The sequence below is a fragment of the Danio rerio genome, chromosome 15, assembly GCF_052040795.2.
Source record: "Danio rerio strain M-AB ecotype USA chromosome 15, GRCz13ab, whole genome shotgun sequence".
In the NCBI taxonomy this organism is placed as follows: domain Eukaryota; kingdom Metazoa; phylum Chordata; class Actinopteri; order Cypriniformes; family Danionidae; genus Danio; species Danio rerio.
The window spans coordinates 18,692,296-18,716,492 of NC_141035.1; the positions used below are offsets into that span (position 1 = coordinate 18,692,296).

Here is a 24,197-nt window from a genome sequence, read left to right on the forward strand (position 1 = left end):
CCTTTACAACCTCCTCCAACGAAAGGCACTGCATCATCAACTGCACAGCCTTCTGTTGTTTATAGACTATAATGTTATAGCCCACTTTTATGACATATGTAAAAGACAGCAATATTTTGCATGTAGTATGCAAGTTTTATGTCTTTTCACCTTCTTGAACTGTTCAAGGACCCATTTTCATATCACCACATCAGCAAAAACTCCCAAATTGCCTAATGTTGATTCTGCCAAGCTCTATTGTTCGAATATTTGGCATCCATGAAGCAGACTTTTTGTTGGATTTCCAATTACTTAAATATATATATTAATATATATTAATATAATTATATATATATATATATATATATATATATATATATATATATATATATATATATATATATATATATATATATATATATACGATTTTGTTTAGTTTTCCTCGGTCATCATGATATAAGCCCACACTTAAAAAATAAAAGTTACAAAAGTTAGTGCCATAAGAACTATATTTGGTTCCACAAAAAAGTTCTTGAAATATTTTCATGGTGTTAAGCACTTGTTTATATGATGTGAACAAATCTTTTTCCAGCAGCTGTTGTGGAATGTAAATGTCAACATTTGATGTTATAGAGGTTCTTCATGAAGCCAATAAAGAAGCTTTATTTTTAAGTGTCTCGTGGGCTGATTTTTGCATCCATTAACTATGTCGGTAAGCCAAACGCCACACAATCTGGCACCTAAAGTGTCATGATCTTTTTTTTCTGTCAGCAAATTGTCATGCTGTTCTGACGGCAGCAGTAGCAGGTTATCTATTTCCTCTTTATTTAATTTTTTTTATTTTTTTGCCAGCTGTTAATGAATAACAGATACGGTGAGGATTCAGCACATTTCCTTCCAGCTCAGACAGTAATCAATGTTTTTGCGGTCTGTGTAAATGGAGGTATTGTTTTATGCCCTTTTATGTAAACTGTCCACAGTCACATCCAGGTTCACCTGAAACAGAGTAGACTGCAGGAAAATTATTAGAGGAAGATGGTGGTGGTGAATGCTTGGACTAAATTTTATATATGGACTAAAATTATATTTTTAAAAGAGAAAAAATATGGAAATAACATATTAATAATTCATTAGAAATCATTTTAAACATTTAGTATACAGTTTTAGAGAAAATTGATAACTGAAATTATAATTTTTCATATATTTCCCAATTGCTTTTTAAAAGAACAAGGACAAATACTGCTACATTTTGTATTCTGTAGAACTTTCTTTTAGTTTGGCTGCAATAATAAAAAGAGTAAAAAATGCTAAAGTTGATATTTTTGATACCTTTAAGATTATAGGCTATACTAAAACTCTGTTGTCCTACACTGTAAAAATGATATGATCAAATAGTCCTGACAGCATATGCTTTTAACTCATTGCAAATTATAGTTAATCATGTTTTAACTTAATTTTATAAGTTACACAAGCTGTTTTAAGTCAGTTTAACATATTATACGTTCTATGGACTCATAAGGTTAATTTGGTTCAGCTTATAAATTTAAGGCAATCAGGATTTTTTTACAGTGTGATAACTTGCCTAATGAATCTGATTGACCTATTTAAGCCTTTACATTGCACTTTAAATTAAATACTAGTATCACACTAGTAAAATATTATTTGGGGTTATACTAGCAAATATTAATTAAATAATTAGAAATTAGATATTAAAACATTTTTTTTTTAAATAATAAAAGAAATGAAGATTAAATTTACTACAGGATCATTCTAAATGTCTGGTCAGAAATGGAGCATGTGCACACAGAATTTTAATTTCATCCAGCCAGCCTCTGAGCGTCCGTTGAACTGTCTATTTCAGTCTATTTAACAGAATGTAATTACATTACAACATCAATGCTGTTAAAAAAAAAACCTTGTTAAATTAAAAATGGTCATGTTAAGCTTTCACCGGAAGTTTATCAGTGGCTGAAAAACACTGGCTGTCAACTTACATCAATCAAGCTGACTGAAAATATTACATTAAACTTTGTTTAACTTAAAAAATAAGTTAAAGCATGATTAACTAATTAAAATAAATTAAATCAATATAAAAATACTTGTCTGGACTTTTTGTCATTACATTTTTTACAGTGCAAAACATTTATTCTATATAAAGCCATTGTTTTCTGTTTGTCTTTAGATTTATACAGTATAATTAATATTGGTTAGAAATGCATAAATTGTGACAAGCATTTCAGAACTGTTTGATTAAGTGGTTAATTCATATTCATTTGTTCAATCTCATTCATACATTTTGAAAAGGTTTATTCATCCCTCAGTTACAGTTGGGCACTCCTCCTTTTAAATAATGTAACATTTTATTAAATCATATTATCTTTTTCTTTTTGGCTTAGTCCCTTAGTTATTCTGGGGTGACGACAGCGGAATAAACTGCCAACTTATCCAACGGATGCCTTTTCAGCTGCAACCCAACACTGGGAAACACCCATACTTCACACATACACCCATACTTTACAGCCAATATTGTTAACCAAATTCACCTATAGAGCATGTCTTAGGACTGTGAGGGAAACCGGAGCACCTGGAGGAAACCCACACAAACACGGGAGAACAAGCAAACTCCACACGGAAATGTCAACTGACCCAGCTGTGACTCAAACCAGCGCCCTTCGCGCACAATCGCCTACCCACTGCCCCACCGTGATGCCCTGAAATCATATGAAATTGGACAAATTAGCCACTTTTCTGACAATACACAGTTATGTTTCCTTGTGAGATCAGGTTGACTAATCACAGTTTGGAGTTTACTTTGTTGCACTTTTAATCTAATTTTCAAATGTTTGCATTTTCAGTCCTTTCTTATGTTTTGTTTTATATTTACATTTGATTTTACATTACCAATAAGAACAAAAAAACTCATTAATAATTTTTCACTAAGACATTAGTGTCTCAGTTGTGATTTATTCTTACTTGTTTGTGTGTTGAAACGCTATAAATGTTTTTCGAGCAGGTTATTAAATCACCAGTTTTAGTTACCCCAAATTCCCATTTAATCTCCGACAACCACAAACCAGGTTCAATCAACAGTGTCAGTTCAGAATCTCTGAGTGAATCTGCTTGGCATTGCTCTTTCGATGCCCCCCTGAGATCTCAATCTTGTGCAAATACCTGGCAACATGCCACCTAATGTTAAAGCCAAAGTTATCCATTATTTCATGAGTAAAGAGAAAAACTTCACACTCAATCAACCGTGGCGTCTGTCCTGACATCTCGAAACACCTTCGCTCTCATCACACATGGCTTCTTTCAACTCTACACCTAATGTCCTGTCATGTAACACCGAAAAAGTGCTTAAAAAGCTTTAGTGTTTGCACAACAGCACCGAAAAGTGACACAAAATCATATTTATTTTATGGAAGTGAGAAAATCATGACAGTCGTGTCTTTGTTTTGTTTAATGTTGTCACTATGGTGCTGATGATCACTAACCGACCCCCCCTTTTTTCAGCTTGGACTCTGCCTTTTTGTCCCTTTGTCTCCACGGTCCTCTGCTCCTCCGCTAATGAATTCATCTGCACATCTCCGTTCCTCAGCCAGCACATTAACCCCGACCACTGGAGCCATCCTTATGGAAAAACGGTCCCTCTTCCAAGCATGGAGAGCCACATCGGATTGACCTTTCCACCTCGGCCCCCTTCTCGACCCCTTGCTCTGAGTCTCGGTCCATCTGCATTTCAACACAGCGCCAGCGCATACCCAACCTCCTCCTGCCCCGCGATGACACATTATTGTCAACAGCCCATGGAGGTCTCCAAACCACCCTCCTGGGTGCCCACATGCCCTCATAGCGTTTACTACATTCAGGAATGAAGTGGTGGAAACGCTTGAACGATTTCTGTGTTGGAAAGAAATTGAGAGTCATTGACTTGTTCACTCCTCTGACTGATCAGCCATTACTACTGTAGCTCTTCCCAAACCCCCTGCTGAGACGCTCTATGACAATACAGAGCTAATGAGGAGCTGTTTACAACGGGTATTAACATGCATTTCTAATGATCTGATCACAAGCTGAGATGGATTTCCGTTTCTATCAGGTATTAATATGCATTCTAATAGGTGTCTTTTGGCCACCACCATATTTTGGAGTGATCAGTCCATCTAATATTGTCATGTTCTACATCAGTGCTTTGTGCTTGAGAAAAGGTTGAGGAAGGTAATTATGATTTGAAACACAACCCAGTGAGCATTTCTTGTTTTTTAAAAATGTTAATAGATGTCTAATAGGCGTCTAAACATAGTAGTCTTGGCTAAAACAAGGCTAAATTTGAACTGTCAGTGAAAATCTAATAGATGTCTAAGAATAGTCCAAAATTAGACTAGTCATCAAATAAACAGAAATGAATGACTACACATATGTAGTCTGTCTAATCTATCTGTTAGATGACTAGTCTAGTTTTGAGCTATTCTAAGATGTCTATTAGATTTTCACTGACAGCCCAAGTTTAGCCTTGTTTTAGCCAAGATGACTATGTTTAGAGGTCTATTAGACGTCTATTAAACACAAAAATTGTTTGCTGGGAATGTGGCGGGCACCTTAATGTCCAAACAACATCAAAACACATTAAAAACACATAAAAATGCAAATCCATTTGATGTTAATTGATTCAAAATAACATTAAATTGACATCTAACATTGGTGTCAAAAATCGATTACAGGACTGTCCAATTTTATTTGCTTGTGGTATTTACAGTAATCAGGGTAGATGACATGCATTGTAGGAATACAGAATCTAGTATAAATCTGTCATTTGAAACTGAAGCTTTCAGATAAATACAATTTTCTTATACAGTGGTCGCTCTCTATAACGCGGTTCACCTTTTGTGGCCTCGCAGCTTCATGGATTTTTTAGTGCATTTTGACATGCTTTTTCTTTACATTGCATTGTGGGCATTGAGTACAATAAAGCTGACTACTTTGTGGATTTCGCCTATTGTGGGTTAATTTTTTAACTTAACTCTCGCGATTAACAAGGAACCACTGTATACACTTTTTGTGCTGTTATTTTGGTGGTCATGAGGGCATCTATGGATGTCAAATAGACGTCAAGGTTTTGAAATCAAATCGAATTGCATTTTTGACCTGTTTTTTAAAGTCATGCTTGATGTCAATTTGATGTCGTTTTGACATCAAGTGTCTGCTCGAAATGTCAGAGAAGATGTGTTTTGGTACAACACAGACAAGGATGACCACATTTTTACTATAAAAATCTATTTTTAGGTTTGTGGAGGTTTACAGAATATCATCAGTTGGAAGAAAAGGAGCATGTGAGAATGAATGTATTCTCAGAGATACATTGATGATAAACGGTAAAATTATTATATATTGTTTTCTGGAGTTCTTTTCTTTTCTTCAAAACCGCACCAACATTCCTGGCCTTCTGTGCAACAGCAGCCACTTTGGCCAGGTGATCTAAGTGCACAATCTGTTTCTTTAGTGGGTAAGGAGGGCTCACTTCGAAACTCACTTTGAAAATTCCCAAACAACGACTCTTCTTAGTCTACTATTTTAGTGAATCATTCTAATTCCCAAACAAATGACTCCTTTGAATCTGACCTTTCAGTGAATCATAAGCATAAATTGTGACAAGTACAGTCTGATTCCCAAGCAAATGACTCTTCTAAGAACAATCTCTTATCAATCTGACACAAAACAAATGACTCCTTTGAGTCAGTTTTTTTGGCAATCTAAAGTAGAATTTATAGCTATTCTTGAATAAATGACTCTTCTGAGCCCCAGTTTGATTCATAACTGAAAAGTCTGCTTTAAGTTGAATCTTTTAGTTATCTTAAGCAAGTACAGTCTGTTTCTCAAACAAAACTTTTCTGAGCCCAGTCTTTTGCTTAATCAGAATGACTACCGAACAAAAAGCCTTTTTGAGTCACATTTTCAGCAAATCACAAGCATAATTTGTGGCAAAAGCAGTCTGATTCCTGAATCAATGACTCTTCTATATTTTAGTGAATCAGTCACTATATTTAGTGATTCCCAAATAAAAGTCTGCTTTGAGTCTAATCTTTTAGTGAATCATAAGCATGAATTGTTACAAATGCAGTCTGATTGACTTTCAGTGTGATTTGCAAACAAATGACTCATTTGAGCCTAGTCTTGTAGTGAATCACAACCTTAAATCATGAAATGTGCAGTCTGATTCGCGAACAAGGGACTCTTCTGAGCCCACTATTTCAGTGAATCTGTCTGATTCATGGACAAATGGACTCATTGAGTCCAATCTTTCAGTAAACCTATCTGGTTTCTAAAGAAATAACTCCTTTGAGCCTAATCATTTGGTGAATTGAAAGCTTAAATCACAACAAACCGTTAGCCTATCTGATTCCCAAACAAGTAACTCTTCTAAGCCCACTATTTCAGTAAAACTGTCTAATTTCAAGAAAAGCAAATCATTTGAGTAAAATCTTTGAGTGAACTTATTTGATTCCCAATTAAAAGACTCCTTTGAACTCAGTCTTTTAGTGAATCTTAAGTTTAAATCATGACAAGTGCAGTCTGATTCACAAACAAGTGACTTGTTTGAGCCCACTATTTCAGTAGATCTGTCTGATTCCAAGACAAATGACTCTTTAATGTCTGATCTTTCAGCAAACCATAACCTTAAATCGTGACAAGTGCAGTTTGATTTTCAAACAAGTGACTCTTCTGAGCCTACTATTTCAGTGAATCAGTCTGATTCCTAGACAAACTACTCATTTGAGTACAACTTTTCAGTTAGCCTATCTGATTTTCAAACAAGTGACTCGTCTGAGCCAACTATTTCAGTAAAACTGTCTGATTCCAAGATAAATTACTCATTTGAGTCCAATCTTTCAGTAATTTATCAGATTCCCAATCAAATGACTCCTTTGAACTCAGTCTTTTGGAGAATCATAAGTTTAAATCATGACAAGTGCAGCCTGATTCACAAACAAGTGACTCTTTTGAGCCCACTATTTCAATGAATCTGTCTGATTCCAAAACAAATGACTCTTTAATATTTGATCTTTCAGCGAATTGTAAGCTTAAATCAAGATATGTGCAGTCTGATTCTCAAACAATGGACTCGTCTGAGCCTACTATTTCAGTGAATCAGTCTGATTCCCAAATAAATGACTCCTTTAAGCTCAATCATGCAGTGAATCTTAAATGTAAATTGTGACGAGTGCAGTCTGATTCTCAAACAAGTGACGCTTCTGAGCCCACTATTTTAGTGAATCTATCTCATTCAGAGAGAAATGACTCCTTTGAGCCCAAACTTTCAATAAATCTGTCTGATTTCCAAACAAATGATACCTTTGAGTCCAATATTTCAGTAAAATAAAAGTATAAATCGTACAGATCCATTTCAGTTGATCTTAACCACTCAATGCAGACATATTCTTGACTATGAATCTACTAATCTCTCCAAAAACACTGATTAATTAAACTGTCAACGCATAAGTGGAAATTGTTGAATTTAGACACAAATGAATATTTCAAAATGAGGATTAGACACTTTTTGGGAAATACCTTTGAAATATATTTAGATCCATATCTTATATTTACCACAGCAATATATTGTTTAGATTAGATCTCAATACATGGATCATCTCCACATGAGTATAGTGTTAAACTTAAGCGAATGACTTGGAAGCGTCAGGGACAGAAAGAAAGAGTCCCCGCGGCGACTCGCTCACTGAGCATGCAACGAAGCCCAAGTTTCTCAGGAACACTCATAAAGCGCTGTCCCGCTTTACAACCACATTGCTCAACATCACATGCCTTGAGAGATGGGATATTACCTGAGATAAGGCAAGAGGGATCAAGCTTGGCACCAACCTGACCTCTCTCTCGATCCCTCACACACAAACACATTTCGGACGGGGATTTCAGGCCTCCCACGGCTTTTCCAAATGACATTACAAGTCAGGCACTGATGCACAGTCGCTATGAGATGCATTTGCTCAAACTCTCCTTCCGGGACTTTAATACGTCTTGCTGGAAAGTTGCAGACAATGAGATGTTTTGGGGGGCGAAATCAAAGAGGATCGGTGCAGTACCGCGAGCACTGTGTCACTTGTAGATTCTATAAATCATGTCTCTGTGATAAGCTAATTGCCTTACCCTTGACAGCAGCTCGCTGAGAAAGCAATAAAGGGGCAGGATTACAAGATGTAGAACCATAAAGAGCTGGCCGCTGGTGGAGAAAGAGGGAAGGAGAATGATGAAAGAGCGCCAATTATTGAGGGAGAGGCACTATAAGAAAGTTGGGACTAAACTAATGCTTTGAGCAAAGATACCGAAGAGTAATGTTTCTGCTTCTGCCTGAAGTCTGATAAATATGACTGAAGTTGTTGTAGTCAGGAAATTCGGGAAGTAACTTTTCTTTCCCTGTCTATTTATAAAGTGTGGCGTAAAGGTCAAAAGGAGAACAACCTCCTATCAAGACTGGCGGCTATATGAAAGAGCGTGTGTATCGCCTTTACCCTGTTTCCTGTGGTTATTATTTACACTGTCCAACTACAAGATTTCAAAACTATGTCTACAAGAAAAATGGAATTGACTGCTGTTCAAATGTTTAGGGTTGGTAGAAAGTATCTCATGTTTAGTAAGCTTTAGGTAATACTAATTAATAATTATATGATGGTCCGTTCGAGTATTAGACTGTCTGCTTAACATCTGTTTATATGCTCCTTCAACAGACATTTAACTTTCATTTAAGACACTTAGCAAGTACATGTCAACTAACCCTAACCTAATAGTCCACTTATAATCTAATGAAAATTAGTTAGCATGTAGATGCAATGTAACTTAAATTCAACAAACGCACCATCAAAATAAAGTGTGCCCAAGCTTGATTTATTTGATAAAAAGGTAACGTGAAATAAACATTCATTCATTATTTTTCTTGTCGGCTTAGTCCCTTTATTAATCCGGGGTCGCCACAGCGGAATGAACTGCCAACTTATCCAGCAAGTTTTTACGCAGGGGATGCCCTTCCAGCCGCAACCCATCTCTGGGAAACATTTACACACACATTCACACATACACTCATACACTACGGACAATTTAGCCTACCCAATTCACCTGTACCACATGTCTTTGGACTGTGGGGGAAACCGGAGCACCCGGAGGAAACCCACGCAAAGGCAGGAAGAACATGCAAACTCCACACAGAAACGCCAACTGAGCCGAGGTTCTAACCAGCGACCCAGCGACCTTCTTGCTGTGAGGCGACAGCACTACCTACTGCGCCACTGCCTCGCCTGTGAAATAATCATAATTTATTCCTATTCTAAACTGAATCCTATTTCCTCAACAGTCCTCTATAAATCCTTCTGAGGTAGGGTTTGCATGACGTTACTTCAAACTAAAAATAGAAGACTTTTATGTGTTTTTGCTGTTCATTTCTGTGACGAAACAGTGGGTCGGTGTACTTCTTTTGAGGGCTAAGAGATGTTTGAAAACTCACCCCTGAGACAAACACCACCCCTGAAACAAAAACAACACCCATGAGTTTGATGTAAAGATGTCACGTTGCTTGCATGTTCCCCTAAAATCAACATCAATGGCGTCTGAGAGAGAAGAACAGTTTCAAAAAGCATTTGCTAAACAGCCTTTTCCATGAGAAGTGCTACCGTGGTGCATCACATCTTCACCGAAAGACACCGAAAGATGCTGTCATTGTTTATCATTGTGTATCATTGAATAAATGCCATGTCAAAAAAAAAGTTTTAAAAAGTTAGCTCAAAGGTATTTAAGACCAAAATGAACTCCCCAAAACGTATGCTTTGTTGAGCTGTTTCCAACTCCTAAAACAAACTAAAAACTTAATTTTGTTTTGTTTAAAATTATGTCATTTCAGTTTGTTCTCCAATTTCGTTTGAAGTGTTCCGGAGCCTTTATTGTTGTTAAAACCTGGGTTTTGTGAATTCAGTGGCATGCGCATATGTGTTATGTGTTCAGTCTATAGAGGGTTGTAAAAACAACAAAAAGACTACAGGACTGTATGTGTGCAGGTGGACTGTGTTTTATACGACGTGACATTGCCACCTACTGGCTTGGCATGCAAAATACAGCATTTATTTGCAGATCCATTTTTTAAACTGGTGTTGTTTAGTCAACATGATCATCTGTAGACCATTTTTAGGGACGTAAACAAAAACAATGGTCCCAGCGTATAGCAGTGTATAGCGCTGACGCTTCAAAGCAAGAAGGTCACTGGTTCGAGCCTCGGCTGGGCCAGTTGGCATTTCTGTGTGGAGTTTGCATGCTTCCCGGTTTCCCCCACAAGTCCAAAGACATGCAGTACGGGTGAATTGGGTAAGCTAAATTGGCTGTAATGTATGTGTGTGAATGAGAGTGTTTGGGTGTTTCCCAGTGATGGCTTGCAGCTGAAAAGGCATCTGCTGCGTAAAACATATGCTGGATAAGTTGGCGGTTCATTCCGCTGTAGCGACCCCTGATTAATAAAGAGACTAAGCTGAAAAGAAAATGAATGTATGAATGAATGATGAATTTCTATAGCTTCAGAGAATCTAAAAAGAGCCGCATGTTGATCCATAATATAATGAAAAATGTTTTGACATTAAGTTATGATTGAATTGCCTCTTGTTACAGTTAGAAAATAGTTTACCAACACACAGGAAATGTTCATGGGCCACTGACATCACGACATTAAAAATGGTCTATATGTGTGAAACTTTAATTATACAAGAATCATTATTATCAATGTTTACATTATTATAATGTAAAAAAATATATATTGAAACCAAATGAAATAATAGAAAACTATAGAATGTTTTTAAAGAAATTGTATTAACCACAAGGCTTTAAATAGTAGCGTACATCGCATATTGTTATCTTAGATTAAAAAATAAACACAGAAGAAGATATTTTAAAAAATCGACTTCCATAGTGGGAATAATATATGACTATGGATGTCAATGGGTACCAGCTACCAGTGTTTTATTATTATTATTTTTTTCAAAATATCTTCTTTGGTTCAGCAGAAAAAACTCAAACAGGTTTTAAATAAGTGAATGGTGAGTAAATGATATAATAAATAATAATAAAATTTTCATTTTGGGTAAGCTATACCTATATTAATCCACTTTCCGGAACCTTTTCATTCACTGTTCCTTGCTGGTGGAACGATATGTACAATAGCATATTTTAATTTATAATCAATAATAATTAATAGCATATCTTAATTTAGACAACTTTAATGGTTATTTCCTTAATATTTAGATTTTTTGAACCCTCAGATTCTATTTCCAAGTACTTGTATCAAAAATAACTTATGAAAAGCTAGTTTATTCAGCTTACAGGTGAACTATAAATCTCAATTTTAAAATTGATATAAAAAATAATTTACGCACTGATGACAAGTGAAAAAACATTAATGTAAATCTAATTGAGAAGAAATAAAAATAATAATAAACTGATAAAGCTGAAATGCTTTTTTTTCATGAGAACCAAATGACTATTTCTATAAATATATCATGTGTTCTTTGTGGAAGGAGGAGCTCTCTTTGTTTAGGGACTTTTGTTTGTTTAGTGTGTAACTGTTCAGCGTGACTGACTCAGACATTTCCTGCATTGCTTTGTTCGGCCCCATGGCTGCCACTCAATTTAGAGCAAAGCTATTAGTACAAACTGCTCTTGGGGGCACAAAGGTAGATTGGGCATGACGTTGAGAAGCTAATCGCCTAAATGTCCCCTGTGCAAGGGCAACCTTTGAAGAATGAGGACAGTTGATTCAAAATGGAGAATAAAATGTGTGTTATTTAATGTAAAAAAAAAAAAAGAAAGAAAGAAAGAAATGCTGTTCTTCCAAGCTTTCTATTAATCAAAAAATATAATAAAAAAAATTAAGCAGCACAAAAATAAAAGCGTTTCTAAAGTAACAAATCAGCTTATAATATTAAAGTCCGTGCTGTAAAAGTTTGAGGACAAAAAGTCAAGACAATAATTTGATGTTGCTTTAACTTATTGTAATAAGTTATTAGGGTTTCAACTACATTTTTTAAGTTATACAAAGCTGAAATTAATATTTTTAGTCAGCTTGATTGATGTAAGTTCAGATAGTTTATTCAGCTTTTTTAACTAGAAAAGTTTATTTGATTCAACTAAATGTAATTTCCAGTGTGGAGTCTAATAAAGTCAACTAGGAGAGTAAAGTTCTTAGACAAACTTTATGGTGGCTTGAGGAAGCCTCGTATGAAAATTTGAAGTAGTGTTAAAGTTTAAATAACTGAAGTAGTTCTTAAGATGTTTGAAACATTTGGCATAGATAGAAAGGTACATATTTATTTGCATGTTTCTAGTGTGGATTGGCATGTTTCTTACTAGGTGGTTAACAGGGTACTCTGAGCTGTTGCTAAGGTGTTGCTAGGTGGTTACTAGGGTGTTCCAGATAGTTGTTAAGGTGTTGCTAGGTTGTTCTGAGTGGTTGCTAAGGTGTTGCTAGGGTGTTCTAGGCGGTTGCTAAGGTGTTCTGAGTGGTTGCTGGGTGGTTGCTAAGGTGTTCTAAGTTGTTGCTAAGATGTTCTTGGCAGTTGCCAAGGCATTGCTAGGGTGTTCTAGATGGCTGCTAAGGTGTTGCTAGAGCATTCTGAGTGGTTGCTAGACAGTTGCTAAGGTGTGGCTAGGCGGTTAAAAGTGTTGCTGGGGTGCTAAAGTGTTGCTGGGGTGTTCTAGGTGGTTGCTAAGGTGTTGCTAGGGTGTTCGGAGAGGTTGCTAAGGCGTTGCTTAGTTCTAAGTGTTCTAAGTGGTTGCTAGGCTATTGCTAGGGTGTTCTAGGTGGTTGCCAAATGTTATAAACTTCTTACGTCATCAAGATGGTGCCGAGCATGGCTGTCGTGTTCCGAGCTCCCAGCTTTGTTGGGTTTTGTGTGTTTTGTGTGTTTTACTTGTATTTTTGTCATTTTATTGCTGGATGTACACACTCTCATGACCTACAACAGACACATACTTCGGGAAATTGGCTCCCTCGTTGCATATCGAAGACCGGACTTTGAGTTGTTTAACGACGCTCTGTTTACAAACACAGCAACAGAGCCTTTTGTCTGGGTCACACAACTGAAGTGACAACAGAAACGCAGCTGGAAAAGAGGAAAGAGAGCCGGTGTCCTTGTCAGACTAAGGGTGCTTTCACACCTAGACTTTTGTTTCGAAACTTTTGCTAGTATGTTGAAAAATCATCAGTGATTGGCAGATTGGTAATCTGAGTTAAATGGGCCCAAACTTAAGTCTTTATGAAAGCTGGTCAAAGTTATGAGGTCACAAAGTTCATTCCAATGTTAAGTCAATGGTACTTTTCCATATTTTCCGAGACAGTTTTTGGAAAACCGTTAGTCAGATCAGTTGGAAACGATAGCAACTTATTTCAGTGTAGTTCGCAGGTTTGGAAATAGTTTGGGGGTTGTAGTATGAATGGTCCAGAAGGAGATGCATTCTTAAAATAGTCTAAGAAGAAGAAGAAGACAGAAGAAGAAAACAGAAGAATAACACGTTTATGTAGTATAACAGTATGTTAGCTTTATCAAGCCACCATAATTAACATAAATAATAATAATAATAATTCACAGGAATAATTTACATTATAAGTTAAAATAATATCGCACAATATTATATTTTTTGAGAGTTTTTTTTTCGAAAATACATTTTAAAAATACCAAATCAATTTTCCACTTTCTCTTCTGCCTCAGCTGAGAGCATCATAATTAGCCTCTTTTAATAAAAGAAGTGAGGAAATCATTAACTGCAGGGGAAATCCTGTCTGTCTTATCCTTTCCAGCCTACAAATACCACAGGTCCTTCTTGACATCACCATGAAAACTATGCAATCTTGATAAGGACCATGGGGAGTTGCATTAAAAGACATATCGCCCCTTTTTTGTGGTTCACATAACTGGATTGAAGGTACTGGATGGTGGGTATTTTCCAGCAATTAGAAATGAGGCAGAACATTCAGGAGAATCCCTTTTAAGAGTAAAAACAATCACCTTTAAGATAAATATACTGCTAAAAAAAATAAAGGGAACACTAAAACACAATGTACCTCCAAGTGTTCCCTTTATTTTTTGAGCACTATATACAATTATATCAAGGCATGCATGTCTATTGATGCATTTTGTCAATAAAATCTAAAATCTTACGACAAAATGTTATGGTTGCAAATACGACAACCATGAACCCAAGACCTGCCCTTCCAAAGCACTTTACCCGTCTGGGAATAAACTTGCAAAACTAGCACAGCCATAAAATCCCAATGAGGAGAAAAACAAAGAGCCATGCTCCAGCACATCTTATCACACATAATGGGCTGTAAAAGAAACCGAAAGACTCTTCAGGCGAGATTGGTATCTGAATTCACATGATTAGCTTCGGCAGGTTAACAGTGTCATGCTCAGAATTCAGGCAGAAGTGCAAAATAAACAACTACAACAACACCACAATATCAGAGAAACTTTTGGACGATATTGCAGCAAAACAACAACACAATTAAAATGCTTTTGCTATATTAGGTATAGTTTAGCCAGGGTGTTTGTAGTTGAGCTGTGGTTGTACTGTACAAATGGTAATGAATATGCGCAGTGGTGGAAAGAGTCCCGAAAGATCATACTTAAGTAAAAGTACCATTACTTGCCTAAAAATGTAGTGCGAGTAGAGTAAAAGTATTTGTTGTAAATATTACTTAAAGTATGAGTAAAAAATAGCCCTTTCTAAAATACTCAAGAGTAGTAAGTAGTGGCTTGTGAGTATTAAAGGTTATTTAAGTACTTTTTTGTACTTTTTCTTTTGAGATTTGAACAGATTTGTGTGTTTTGAGCATCAGTTAAGACAATGTTAGCACCTGTCAGCTTTAAATGTGGGGAAAACTGGCTAATTTTGAGCTTTGGTCAGCTAATTTCAGCTTCCAGGTTTAAAATGATTTTTTGGGCGTGATCAAAATCGGTGACGTAGCGCAAAACTGCAAGTGCAAAGATGACGTGTTGGTTTCTCATTATTATTCATAGCGGAGTTTTCTTTTCCTATTAGAAGAGCCGGCTTCTTAATTATTCATGAGATCACGTGCTTTCCGAAGGCAAAGCAGACCTGCCTGCCAGTGCAAAGCTGTGAGTGTGAGATCCCACGGTGATGACTGGGTGAGACGCGTCCACAAACCCACAGCACACAGCATTTAGCCATTCATGAAGGGTCTTATGTGTTTGTTTCCATGATCCATGGGGTTTGTTGCATGTTTTTCCCCGCGATCCTGTCAGGGCCGATACAGCAAAGCTGTGTGTGTGCTGTAAGTGTTTTTTTCGGGAGAGCAGTACGAGGATTGGAGAATGGCGGAAGTTGTCTTTTATCAGTTCGTTCACATTTAGACACATCGCTGTGCTGCTGTGTTTGCCTAAATCCTCCAGGTTACCAGCAGGGCTAATGGTTACAATAGACAGGGCAAGAAACCTGCTGCACTGAGTCTGCATTCAGACCCGGGGATTGAGGAAGAAATCCTACAGTGTTTATATAAACACGATTATCTTTATAATTATATAAATTGTGGTTATCTGTAAATGAAATTACGAATAACAAATGTAGCAGGGCTTAAATTACTGTTTATTTCTTTGCATTAAATCATGGATCTCCTCATGGTTTGGGTCTCATTTTGCAACCGACTGACAACAGTTGTTCGCTCACCTCCTTCTCCCCTCCTCTGCTGGCCACGCCCACTCCTGCCCTTTGCTCGCGGAGCACCACGCCCATTATGATGCATCTTTTGAAACAATTCTGAGGTGGACCTGAACCAAAAGTGGGGGGTGTCATGAACCTTGAAGCTGTGAAAAGCTGATGCATTTACATGTAATTTGTGGATGTGTGTAAACGTAAATTTAGTTATTGCCCAGCAGGCGCACGCCATAAGACGTTCATATTAGGGTTAGATTTAGGCTGTGGTGTCAGGTGACCAAAATTCAATGTCTAGCCAGCGTTTAAGGACAACGTTAATTTGATGTCCAATAACGACGTCAAATGACGCTGATATTTGGCTGATTTTAGGTTGTGTTGGAAAGTGACCAAAATTCATCTTAAACCAACGTCATATTGATGTCAAATACTGACATTTATTTGTCAGGTATGGCAGCAAAAATCTGACATCTAATAAACATCACAGGGGTAAACATCCACACAACACCAAGCTCTAACATCATTAGATGTTGATTTTGAGGTTAATATTAGGTTGAATGTTGGACATTGACGTCAACCCAATTTTAATTTCCGAAACAAATTCAATGACCCCACGACATCAGTTGCATCCGTTGCGTTACTTCACTTCCTTTTGTTTTTTTAATCTCTCCCATGGCCTCGTGAGATTGTTAAGTATGCATTAAATATGCACTTTAACATCTCAGCTGCAGCAGGTCACCATGTTGCTTCTCTACTGGTTTTTGAATACTCTGACATACTCAGCTCATATGCACAATATACAACATTTTGGATACAATAAGTAGAATATAGTAGACGTTCGCGTGTGCAATTTCTGACAAAAAGGGCTGTTAACCCCCAAAATAAAAATTCTGCCTTCATCCTCCACTTGTTCTAACCCTGTTTGAGTTTTATGTTCTGATCAACACAATAAAAATATTTTGAAGAATGTTGGAAACCTACAACCATTGACATCCAGTAGAAAAATACAAATACTATGTAAGTAAATAATATTTAAGTTAATGGTTATAGATTTTCAACATTCTTCAAATAAAAAAAAAATAGTTTGGAACAAGTTTTGCGTGAGCAAATGATGACAGAATTTTCCTTTTTTGGTGAACTATCCCTTTAAGATTCTACAACAATGCACTTTGGTTGCATGAAAAAAATAATGCTCTGGGTTGCAAGACATTTTTTTTATTAAAATTCCTACAGAAGCAGGATATATTATCGTAGGTGAATCCATTGCAACTTTTTAATAGTTATTTTAGACTGTTTCAATAGGATATGTCCAACAAACAATTTTGGTTGCCGGAAAGTTCTGAGAACACCAGTTTCTGGAACCCAGAACATTCTCAGTTTTCTTTACCCAAACAGAGAATCTTAGAGTATCTTAACCTCTAAGATAGAACAAATGTTCTTGGAACGCTCTTTTACAAAAAAAAACAAAAAAATTCTTGTTCTTGTTAGTTTTTGGTTACAAAAACATAAATAACAATAATAAGAATTCCCATTATTTTCCCAAAAAAATAACCATACGTAAATGTATACTGTTTAATGGTGTATTGCGGCCCATAGAAATAACTGCTAATGAGGCTTCTAGTCTTCAACCTGTATTAGCTAACGTTAATTGAATACATAAGTTTAAAGAAAGCAGCTTACTTACAAAGTAATTCTAAGGTAAGCATCAAATTGACCAAAATAAATATGAATTAATTGAAATGAAGGAAACCAGGCATGGATATTATTAAAACATTCTGTTCTATATCCATCCAACGTGTAAAATAGTCATGCGTGAGTCAATAATGACAGACTTTTTATTTTTGGGTGAATTATCCCTTTAAGATTCTACATTAATGCACTTTGACTGCATAAAAAAATGTTTTGGTTGAAATACAAAAAAAAAATACAAATTTAAATTCCTGAAGAAACCTAATATAATTTCGTAGGTAAATGCATTGCTTTATTTACTCAGTAATGACGGTTTTTAAACTAGCAACTTTTTAATAGTTGTTTTAGACTGTTTCAATAGGATTTGTCCAGCAAACACTTTTGGTTCCCAGAACGTTCTGAGAACATCAGTTTCTGGAACCAAGAACATTCACTGTTGTTGGTAAACCAGTGTTTTCTTTACGCAAACAGAATCTTCTATTATATTAAACCGTTCCTTGAACTTTCCTTTTCACAAAACATTCTGGTTGTGTTTGGTTGCAAAAACATACATTTGATTTCCTCTTTAAACAGACCATATTTACCAGGACTTAATTTAAGTTAAAGAAACTAGACTTGTAATATTAAAAAGGGTTTTATCTATCCATATAAACTTTAAAATAGCACATTTACAACTTTGTCCGAAAATTTCAATTCAAACTTGTCCAAACTTCCCTTTTAATGGCGGTAAAACAGTTTGGACCTAGATTTTAATCGTCGTGTTAAATCGTCATAGCTTTAGATTTCATTAGGACTTCTGCCTCATCTTTGTCATGTACTACTGACAACAAAAACATTCTAAACGTTGTTTTTATTCAAGTATGATAGACGTTTGATCTCACCATAGTACATGTTACCATTCTATCACCCGGCGGACAGCAGGCCTCAATGTTGTACGAGGAAATAGAGCCCTCTCGTGGTTCATCAATAAACTGTCAGATAATAATAATGGTCGTTGCAGGCCTCGACAAAACATCAATCCAGGCACACATGAAATATACATAATGGACAAACACAAAAGACTTTCAATCACACGCTTTAATGAATCTGACAGGCCGCTTTTGTCACTGGCGGTACCTGAGTGGGCATATATGCTATGTGCAAAATATACAGTCGTATGATATGATTGAGCAGACATTGATAAGAACTTAAAAAAGGCCACATCCAAACACAAATAAATCTACTCTGATATAGCAGAACAGCAGACAGGAAGACGGAAAGAAGTGTTGTGCAACCACCTAAACTACTTTACATTCAGAAACTTGTTCTGCAGACGACTACATGAAAATGACTTGATGTTAATGAAGTTAGTATGTTGTAATATGAGTTACATATAACACGTTTCTGCTCTTAAACTTTATTATATGTTCATTTCCCAATTACACACACCTAGTCCATTGTATACTCAAATAGTCAGTATGAGTTCCCTCACATGACCTCATAAGCCTTGAATGAAAAGAAAAATCTACATTTACAGTAGAGGTAAACATTCTAGAACAGGAGAACGCTCCAAATCAAAACTATACAATTCCCCATACAACCAAATGTGCTTCAACTCTTACCCCCACCCACCCAATACCCCCAAATATGACATACAGCGCATGGCATTCAATATATTACAGCACAAAGTCACCAAAAATAGATCCATTTATAGCGGACGTATGTGCTGGTCAATACTTTACATGATCTGACTTTCTTTAATCATACTTTTTTTAATTGTTACAACGCATGTGCTAGGAAAAAACCTGCAAGGACCATAAACGAAAACATTTCGGAGCCTCTAATGAAAAGCAAATATTGAACTGCAACATGTACACAAGTAGTATGGGATATGATCCATGCAGTTGTGCACAGCCAGCATAGTCATGGTATGGTCTCGTTTAATATTAGAAGATGACGTCAGCCACCAGTGCATCACAGTCTTCATTGGAGATACATTCGATCGGTCTGCTCCGGGTCAGGACTCAGCCGGACTTGAAGAGCAGAATGGCCACCTGGCCCAAGTAGAAGTAGATGAAGTGTTTCGTCTCATGGGTCACGTAGCTTCCGAAGTTCCTTCCCACAATGCAGTGCCACGTCGGATTGTATTTCTTATCGAACTCCTGTAACATGAGACAAAATGTTGCTTGAGCTCAGCGGAAAAATGCGAGTGTGACAAAAATACACACTTGGAGTCGGCGATAACGTTACTGCTCAAATCTCGGCAAGACTCACCTTTTTGATGTATGCGGCAATGTCCTTCTCGATGTTGTACTTCTCCATGGCCTGCGTGGCACAGTCCACTGCATCCTGCTGCATGTCTTCAGACATGTCAGCGTTCTTGATCACAGCCTTCCTGTCGGTCATGTTGTCTGCAAAATGTAGAAAGCAACTTAGTAAGGCACCCCTGTTTTAACACCACAGTGAGCCCTTTCTTTAAATCGACAAAGCCAGGTACATTCCTGACCGAATGCCATCAACGGAGACCATCGGATTTGTTAAGGTAATTTAAACGACACTTGATACTTTCATGAGAACCAAGCAGGTCTTTTAGTCCATTTTCAGAGTCAATGAGGGCTGCATTTAAATACCATTAATGCAGGTTCAAAAGACAGTCAAATGGTGCTCAAATACAGCTTTAGTTGAAGTCAACTCATCTCCTGTATATAAAAAGTAATTTAAATGTGAATGACACACACACACTTCAAATCTAATGTGTGCTATCGTTTGTAGATAGTCAATAAAGTAAAATTGTGTTTGATTTACATGTTAAGAAGAATCATAAACCTTCTTTAGCTAGCAACACCAATACTGGAATGATTGCATATAAATGCAGGGCATACTATCATTAGCTATGTTTCAATCCACCAATTTTTATGCGCATTTTGGATATGCGCATAAAAAAAAAAAAAAAAACAATGATTGATGGAAATGCCAAAGTGCGCGCACACTTTTAAATGTGCATTATAAAAAAAACATATGCACATAACTGAGGGTAAACTTTATATTCGATAAGATGCGCATAAACTGCGAAGGAAACACTTTTACCGAAAAAAAAAAAAAAAGGTCATGTGATTTTGTTGTCGTGATCATAAAAATGTGTGCAAATGGATAAACCAGCAAGCACACCGTAATACATCTGAAATTATGTTTTGGTCATTCTAAAATGCCTTAACCATTTTAGTATTGGTGTTATTATTTTAATAATGACCTCGAGAATCAAGTGTCAGGATTGCCTTCTGAGGGGCAAGTTATTAAATGGAAAAAAAAAAAAAAAAGGATTTACGCAGTTGATATTTGGCGCCAGTTAAACAAGAATTGACAATTATGTTAGCTTTGACGTGTTGGATGGAAATGTTGCTTTATTCGCACATCTTTCCAGTTTTGCACATAAATTTTATTTGCATTTTTGGATGGAAACGGTTACAGTCGTGAGGGGCAATAAAGATCAAAGTATATAGAATTATACTACAGCAAAATTTTAGGGTAAATAAATATACGTGTAAATAAAAAAAAATGCAGTATAAATAATTTACATTCACAAGCATTACTTGGATAAATATGATCCAACTGCATTAACACCTTCAATAGAAGCATGTCAATAAGAAATATTATTTTTAGAAGTTTTAATAACTGACAAAATCAAATTGTCCTCAAAATTAGGGCTGCCTGATATTGGAAAAATTACTCATTGTGATTTTCTACAATTTGAATACAACTTCGAGAGATGAGCTGAAACACTGTGTGGAATTTATAATTATAAAATTTAAGTTTTAGATTGATTGGGATGATTCTGTAGGAGAGTTCAGAAATTACAACAAAACAACCTACAAGCACGGGTAAATTCAATAAAGAAAATTATACAAATTAAATAAACAGCATTATATTGTTTTCAAAAGGGAACTGTATTCCGGTTTACAGTAACTGAATAATCAAATAAAATAATGTATAGTTTTTATTTATTAAAACAATTCAATAAATTATTATTAAGTAACAAATACTACATTTTTAATGCCTGAATGCTTTAAAAACCCTCACAAAGACACGGGGCTTAAAAAAAAAAAACCCTTGCAAAATTCTCTTTTATAATCCAGACTCAATATCGTGTACACTCACGATGTGACTATTGCAAATGATCACATTGCGATATAGAGGCTGAAACAGTATATTGTGCAGCTCTACTCGAAATATGATTCTTTTACAGCCATTATAGATGTACTATAGTACATATGTATTGTATAGACAACACATACAATGTGATATAGAACAGTACACAATACCATGTGGTCTGTCGAACTCCAAATGAAAAGTATACATTTGGATAATCTGTATTACAGTATTTAGGTTGGTACTTAACTAAATTACATATATACTGCATATATTATAGGGCCCAGAAAAACAAACCAAATGGTTTCATACCAAAATAAAAAAAAAATAATTTACTAGCACATTCAGTCATTTCTAAACATTTATTTATATACATTTATATATAATATAGTAAAAAAAAAATACTACACAAGTCAGTGGTTAACGTTACATCTTTCCAGCTTTTTTCAAAATATCATCTTTGTGCTCAACAAAAGGACGAAAGTCAAACAGTTTTTGAACTAGTGAAGGTAAAGTAAATGAAAGAATCTGATGTAGTCCAAAATCCCTGATAATTCCAATAGCAGCTACTTAAAATTATTTGTGCGTACTATTATTGCTGGATGCATCAAATTACACTACAAAAACACGTTTGTTAGCAATACTGATTCACATAAATGTTCCACATTCATATAAACTTTATTAGCAGGTAAATAAAATCATATTTGCATACCAACAGTGGGGTCACATCATTCTTAAAATATATCCAGCAACATCCAGGATAAATCTACTTTGGTTAACTTAAATGCTAATACTGGGATTCACATCCAAATCTGTAGTTTCACTAGCAGCTAAATAATTGCAGATCATTAATACACAGAAAACAAGTTTAACCTATTATTTAAGCACATTAAACTATTATCTTAGCAGTACCAATGGTGGAATACAGTATTTAGGACCATATTTTCATACTCTAGGCCCAGAACACCAGTCAAATTTTGCTCGAGTTGCAACTTAGAAAAACCCAACACAAACACACTTAATAACGATTCATTAGCATTACTAAAACTGTACACAATCAGGTGCATAGTTTGTCGTTAGCTGCCAATTAATGACCATATATGCAATACTGTCAGTCGACAGATTAACATCTGGATTCATCCATCAAGTCGTTGACGGGTCAGGATGGAGGAATGCTACGTCACACACCTCCATTCACAGCGTGCGCGTTTGATGCTCCAGCAATCAATGAAACTCAGGTGCACGCGCAGTTCCCAATCTAGCGTCTCCATTTCAGAAAGTCCAACACACGGTTTACTTACGCGACTACGACGTCCCGCAATGAACGCAATTTAAACGCTTTTAAATAATAGCGTCAAGCTCAAAACACACGCATGATCGTTTAACGCGGATCACTCAAGACAGTAAACTAGTCAACTCACCTGTCAACAATATTTTGGCAAGATAAATTTGCGATGCAAAATCAGTCGCTTTCGTCGTCTTCTGCGGGTGTCCCTTTGACGCTATGAGAGGAACATAAGGATCAAGTCAAACGCCAACTGGTGCCCGCGCTAAAATCCCTGGCTCTTCACAATGTCGTCCTACACAGCGCTCGCCATTGGCTGCATACCAGCCGCTCCCTGCGCCCCTCTGCCAGCATCTTATTTCATCCCACAATGCATCTTTAACCGGAGACCATAGGGAAATGGGCTTGTTTGGTTAGAAGCATGCAGGACTGTGTAGGCCAGAAAATAGCTTAAATTAGACTCGGAGGACCTTCATAATGAAAACACTTCACAATGAGAGAAGCACTTATTGCAAGGTTAGAGTCATTTATCTGTTGTGCCTCTCCCACACACTCGACGTGGAAAATGTACGAAATGTAATGATTTAGATTAGGGTCTCACTCATTGCTTTTGGCAATTAATAGAAATATATGGAGAAGGTGAATGTAGCCTTATTGAATTAACGTTAGTGGTCTAAACTGCCCACTTTTTAGTTTCAAGATTAATGTAATACAACTGTTGCAAAAATAACGCTTTATAGATGCAAGTTTAAGTAAATCTTGGTAGTGTACTTGATGCTCCATAAAATGTCCCAACACATTAAAATCACTAGAATATGGGAATAACTATAAATTTAGGACTCATAAACAACCTTTAGGATAAATAACAGCATGCTTACTTATTTGTAGTTTATTTTTTTATCAGTTTTTTAATAGTACAATTATTGAAATATTTGCTATTTTCTGTCCAATTCTTATCTTGTCCTCTAAAAAGTAGTATTTTACCTGAAGTAGTTGTGCCCAAAGTTTTTCCAATAAAGGGCCAAACACCAAACTGGATTGAGGGTTGTGGGCCAAATATATACCAAACTGTATTACAATAAATTTGCCAAGAGGAATTTCATAATAATGTTGCTTTAAATCATATTAACAAGTGCAGTATCGTTTTTTAACATTTTATGCTTTACTTAACACAGTAAAAACGAAAATCCCATTTATTAAACAATGGAGTTCAATGCTGAATGCACTAGTCGACCTCCACCTTGATTTTCAGGCAGATGACTTGTGCATTGTCCTGTCAGGTGACAGTATTTACATTAAGTCTTTTTCATTTACAACATTTAATTGGATCATTTCATTTTAGGTGGCTTTTTGTAGCTCAGCAGTAAAACAAAAAACAAAAGCTTACATTAAAATCAAAATGACAATCTCT

The 24,197-nt window shown here is 36.1% G+C and overlaps 1 protein-coding gene and 3 long non-coding RNA genes across 7 annotated transcripts in view; 2 read left to right on the forward strand and 2 right to left on the reverse strand.

Moving 5' to 3' along the window:
* Positions 1–11,807, forward strand: part of LOC137487733 (uncharacterized) — a 753,637-nt gene extending 741,830 nt beyond the window's left edge. The window contains exons 5-6 of one of the 2 annotated variants that reach the window (XR_015509210.1): positions 3,490–4,075; positions 5,260–11,807. This is a non-coding gene — a long non-coding RNA (uncharacterized LOC137487733). Of the gene's footprint in view, positions 1–3,489; positions 4,964–5,259 lie in introns of those variants that run through there. The other variant, XR_015509211.1, reaches the window with a different exon arrangement.
* LOC147840571 (uncharacterized) overlaps positions 1–18,319 on the reverse strand; it is a 29,174-nt gene extending 10,855 nt beyond the window's left edge. Inside the window, exons 1-2 of one of the 3 annotated variants that reach the window (XR_015509221.1) lie at positions 18,258–18,319; positions 15,703–15,803 (exon numbers count right to left, since the gene is read on the reverse strand). This is a non-coding gene — a long non-coding RNA (uncharacterized LOC147840571). Of the gene's footprint in view, positions 1–7,814; positions 8,118–15,702; positions 15,804–18,257 lie in introns of those variants that run through there. The other 2 variants (XR_015509223.1, XR_015509222.1) reach the window with 2 other exon arrangements.
* Positions 14,186–18,956, forward strand: LOC147840572 (uncharacterized). The gene is made up of 2 exons (XR_015509225.1): positions 14,186–14,917; positions 15,036–18,956. It is a non-coding gene; the product is annotated as an uncharacterized LOC147840572 (long non-coding RNA).
* Positions 18,436–23,116, reverse strand: dynll2a (dynein, light chain, LC8-type 2a). The gene is given in 3 exon segments (NM_200099.2): positions 18,436–19,517; positions 19,630–19,766; positions 22,923–23,116. Coding segments are annotated over 2 exon segments (270 nt in total). The 5' UTR covers positions 19,762–19,766; positions 22,923–23,116; the 3' UTR covers positions 18,436–19,379.
* Between the last annotated feature and the right edge of the window lie 1,081 nt (positions 23,117–24,197).